This window comes from Carya illinoinensis, chromosome 11 (assembly GCF_018687715.1).
Source record: "Carya illinoinensis cultivar Pawnee chromosome 11, C.illinoinensisPawnee_v1, whole genome shotgun sequence".
NCBI classification, from domain to species: Eukaryota; Viridiplantae; Streptophyta; class Magnoliopsida; order Fagales; family Juglandaceae; genus Carya; species Carya illinoinensis.
The window spans coordinates 28,225,319-28,229,368 of NC_056762.1; the positions used below are offsets into that span (position 1 = coordinate 28,225,319).

At 33.4% G+C, this 4,050-nt stretch overlaps 1 protein-coding gene across 1 annotated transcript; it reads right to left on the reverse strand.

Annotated features, from left to right (window-relative positions):
• Positions 1-2,037: 2,037 nt before the first annotated feature.
• On the reverse strand, positions 2,038-3,519 carry LOC122282352 (cytochrome c oxidase subunit 6b-1-like). Its single transcript, XM_043094310.1, has 5 exons — positions 3,350-3,519; positions 2,734-2,756; positions 2,461-2,566; positions 2,233-2,332; positions 2,038-2,091 (listed from the first exon to the last, which is right to left on the reverse strand). The coding sequence occupies exons 1-5, from the start codon at positions 3,517-3,519 to the stop codon at positions 2,038-2,040; spliced, it is 453 nt and encodes a 150-aa protein (XP_042950244.1).
• Between the last annotated feature and the right edge of the window lie 531 nt (positions 3,520-4,050).

The following is a 4,050-nucleotide window of genomic DNA, read 5'->3' on the forward strand; positions in this document are numbered from 1 at the left end:
CCAACTAATAAAAATATTATTAAAAACAAGTGGATATTTAAGGTTAAACAACGAGTTGATGGTTTCATTGAGAGGTTCAAAGCACGCCTTATGACTAAAGGATTTCAACAAAAAGAAGGTTTAGATTATGCTGAAACATTGAGGGGATGTTTGAGAAAGTTTTTTTTTTATTTTTTTTATTTTTTTTTAATTTTTTAATTTTTTAATTTTCTTATCTTATCTTATCTTATCTTATTTCCATTCTAAACATCATTCAAACACAAATATTTTCAAAAATTTCAAGTAAAAAATAAAAAATAATTTAATTTTTTCAAATCTAAAAAAAATATATATATATTCTAATAATATTTTAATTTTATAATATTTTTATTTATTTTTTTCTCTCCTTTTCCAAAACCCAATAAATACTTAATTCAAATTATCTCACCACTATTCATAAACTATCGTACTACTATTCACAAAATTTTCATCCCATCTCATTTGCCAAGCATCCCCTTAGTCCTGTTGTCAAAGCATCTATTGTTCGACTTATTCTTGCTTTGGCATTGCATTTTGATTGGCCATTAAGGCAATTGGACATATCCAATTCATTTTTATATGGAGACTTGGAAGAGGATGTGTTTATGGAACAAACTACTGGTTTTGGGGATTTTTCTCAACCTTACTCAGTTTGGATATTCACATTTTCCCCTTGATTTATGTAAATGATATTATCATAACATGTTCCAAGCTCTTTGTTATTATGCCTTTGATCACATTTTTACAAGTTGATTTTGCTTTAAAAGACCTAGGACATCTTCATTATTTTCTAGACATCAAAGTTGCTCGCACTTCTTCTTGTCTTCATTTGTCATAGTCCAAGTACATTGTAGATTTGCTTCATCAAGCTCACATGGTTGGTGCCAAACCATGTGCTACACCCTTACCTACAAGAGCTAAATTATCTGAGCTTGAAGAAGATCCTTTGAAAGATGCCACAGGGTACAGACAAGTGGTGGGTGCTTTGTAGTATTGTAAGCTAACTTAACCTGATATTTCTTTTCCTATGAATAAATTGTGTCAATTTATGCACCAGCCAACTATTGTTATGTTATCTTAAAGGCTCACTTTATCATGGTCTGGTATATGGTCGTGGCTCTCTCGAGCTAAATGCCTTTAGTGACTTTGATTGGACTGGTAGCATTGATGACATGTACTCAACCACAGGCTATGCCATTTTTCTTAGGCCCTGATATCATGGTTTGTCAAGAAGCAGCCTATCGTTTCTCGTTCAAGTATATAGAGTCAAAATATCTGTCCATGGCTTTTGCACACCCGAACTCTTTTAACTTTGAATGGTACTCAATTATCTTCGTGTTCCATTGTCTATTGCTACAACTTTATGGTATGATAATTTGTGATAATCTCAGTGCATTGTCATTTGTCTCTAATCCAATTTTTCATGCTTGGACAAAGCACATAAAAGTGGACTATCACTTTGTTAGGAAAAAAGTTGCACGAAAGGACATTTCTCTTCGACATATCTTCACTATTGCTCAATTCGCCAATTTGTTCACAAAGTTTCTAACTACAGCTCGGTTTCATTTGCTAAGTGACAAATTACTAATTCGTGAACTCCCCATTAACTTGAGGGGGATGTTAAGGTACGTATTACATGATCAATTGATGAAGATCTTTTAAGTCATCATCAAATACTTGATCTATAATGCTCTACGATCAAAAAATTCAAATCTTCAACAACTTCAATCCACATCCATAGTTTTAACTACTTGTATATATATTTTAAATATTTTAAATATTTGAATTCAAACTTATAATTGTGATTTCTAAAAATCTTGATAGATCTCATATTATAACAACAATTGTAACAAACTTATCTATAGTAATATATGCACGGTCAGCTCTAGAGTAGGCTGCTAATTACCATTTTGTAACATATTAATACTAGTCATATTATAAGGGGCATTTATTTACTTCATAATTGCACATAACGCATGGAGTACCGGGAGTCCAAAAGCCATGCATTTTGCGTCTTTCCTAGAATGGACTGGGTAATGTTCCATTTGCTCTCTGTTCATTCCACCTCACAATCTGTACGCATGCATGGAAAATTCTTTGAACCATATACCCTTGATAAAGTACTCAAACAAATCATTATACATAATTAATTCCATATAAGAATAAAAAAGTATATTATATATGACGTCATAAGTAGTGTTGAAGATTTCTTACCCATTCAACAGGACACAACGACCGATAATACTCTGCGAACTTCTCACACTCTGCGAACTTCTCACACTCGGGTACGTTGTCACCCTTCACCTGAATGCACCTAAATAAGCAGTCTTATATATTAATGTTCAAATTGTCCATGGAAAGATTGCAAAGAATTATTAATATAACTACATTCATATATAGAGAATGTTGGGATAAGAAAGAGGTATATATATATATACTAACTTGTGGTACTCAAGGTAGCGTATGTAGCAGTGGCATGTTTGGTTCGTGAAGGGAAACCTCACGTCATTTGGTGCTGTCTTCAACTCCAGTACCACCTTATTCGATCACATGATTATCTCCATAAACACAACAATATTTGAGTATTTTGAGGTTCATATTTGTTGCTGCTCACACGTGGTGATATTATATCTAGGGTCTATAAATTTAGGAAGGAAGATATATTGTTACAACAACAAAGAAATTACACAAAAGTAATCCTACAACCTGACATAGTTTCATGTGATCCGTCAGATCTACTTTACAATAAAAACAACTTTATAATCTGACAGACCACATCAAGTCACATCAGTTTGTGAAATTACTTTTGTATAATTACTTTATAACTACAGTATTTCTCTTAAGCAAAAGAGAGAAAGTTGAACATAATTACTTTGTGGCTACAGCATTTCTATTAAGCAAGAGAGAGGAAGTTGAACATAACAAAGGGTATTAAAAGAAACACTCACCTACAGTACCAGCATACCAGATATTTATGATAAAGTCATGCTTAGGCCAAATGTAACCTTTGAAATAATTTCAAGGTTAAATGGAAAAGAATATAAAACCATATATATTATGATTGGAATTTCTTATAACATTTTATCCAAATAATTTCTACAATTCAAAAAGAGTGGCATAGAATGTAAATTGTGCAATATGAAATTGTGCGTGTATGTATAGATAATATATATAAACTCTAATATTAAATAGGATGAGGTTCAGTACATGATGTTGTTATATATATTTTTTCGAATTATAAAAGGGGTTTAAGTCGGAAGATATATAACGTATCCTCCTAATCCTAAGAGTACTGTAGTACCACATGATGAGTAAAGAAGCAACCTCGTACTCATCTTTGTTGTCCTGGTTTTCTCTGTTGTTGCTGGCGGGGTGGCAAGGGGCTCTAGAGACCGTGCCATATTCATGAGCAGGCGTAGGAGCTTGTTCTCCCCGCGCCACCTTGTTCACGTCTCTGGCTCTCATCTTCTCGTGCGGATCCACGACAGCGTCCACCGACATGGCTAGCTTAATCTCTTTCTGATCTCCTGCAATTTCCTTCCCTCGATCTACCGCTCGATCTGCGTGCATATATTCTTGTGTCTGTAATCTAAAATTATTTTCGGAACTGATATATATTAAAGCATGTGCGAACTTAAAACGGTGGCTGGCTGTTGCAATAATAAATTGCACCGCGTTATTTTAACTGAAGTTTTACTTTTTCATAGTGCGAAGCCACGTTGAAGTGAACAGCACACACTTGTCCTTTGGTTGGGGTTGTGATGCGTCTGTAGCTAGCACAACAAGCATGCATGCATGCACGCACATCTAGAATTGCCATACCTTGAAATCATGAACATATAATTTAGTTTTAGATTTGTTTACTTCGTTTTGTAAATAATTAAAATAACAAAATATTAGACCAGCCGCTAAAAATTATTTGGCCATATTTTAATTTATCGCACATGCATGTTTAAATTCTTATGGAGGTATATGCATGCATGTCATGTTTATATCTTTTATTATATATTTTATATATAAAAGCCTCAATCC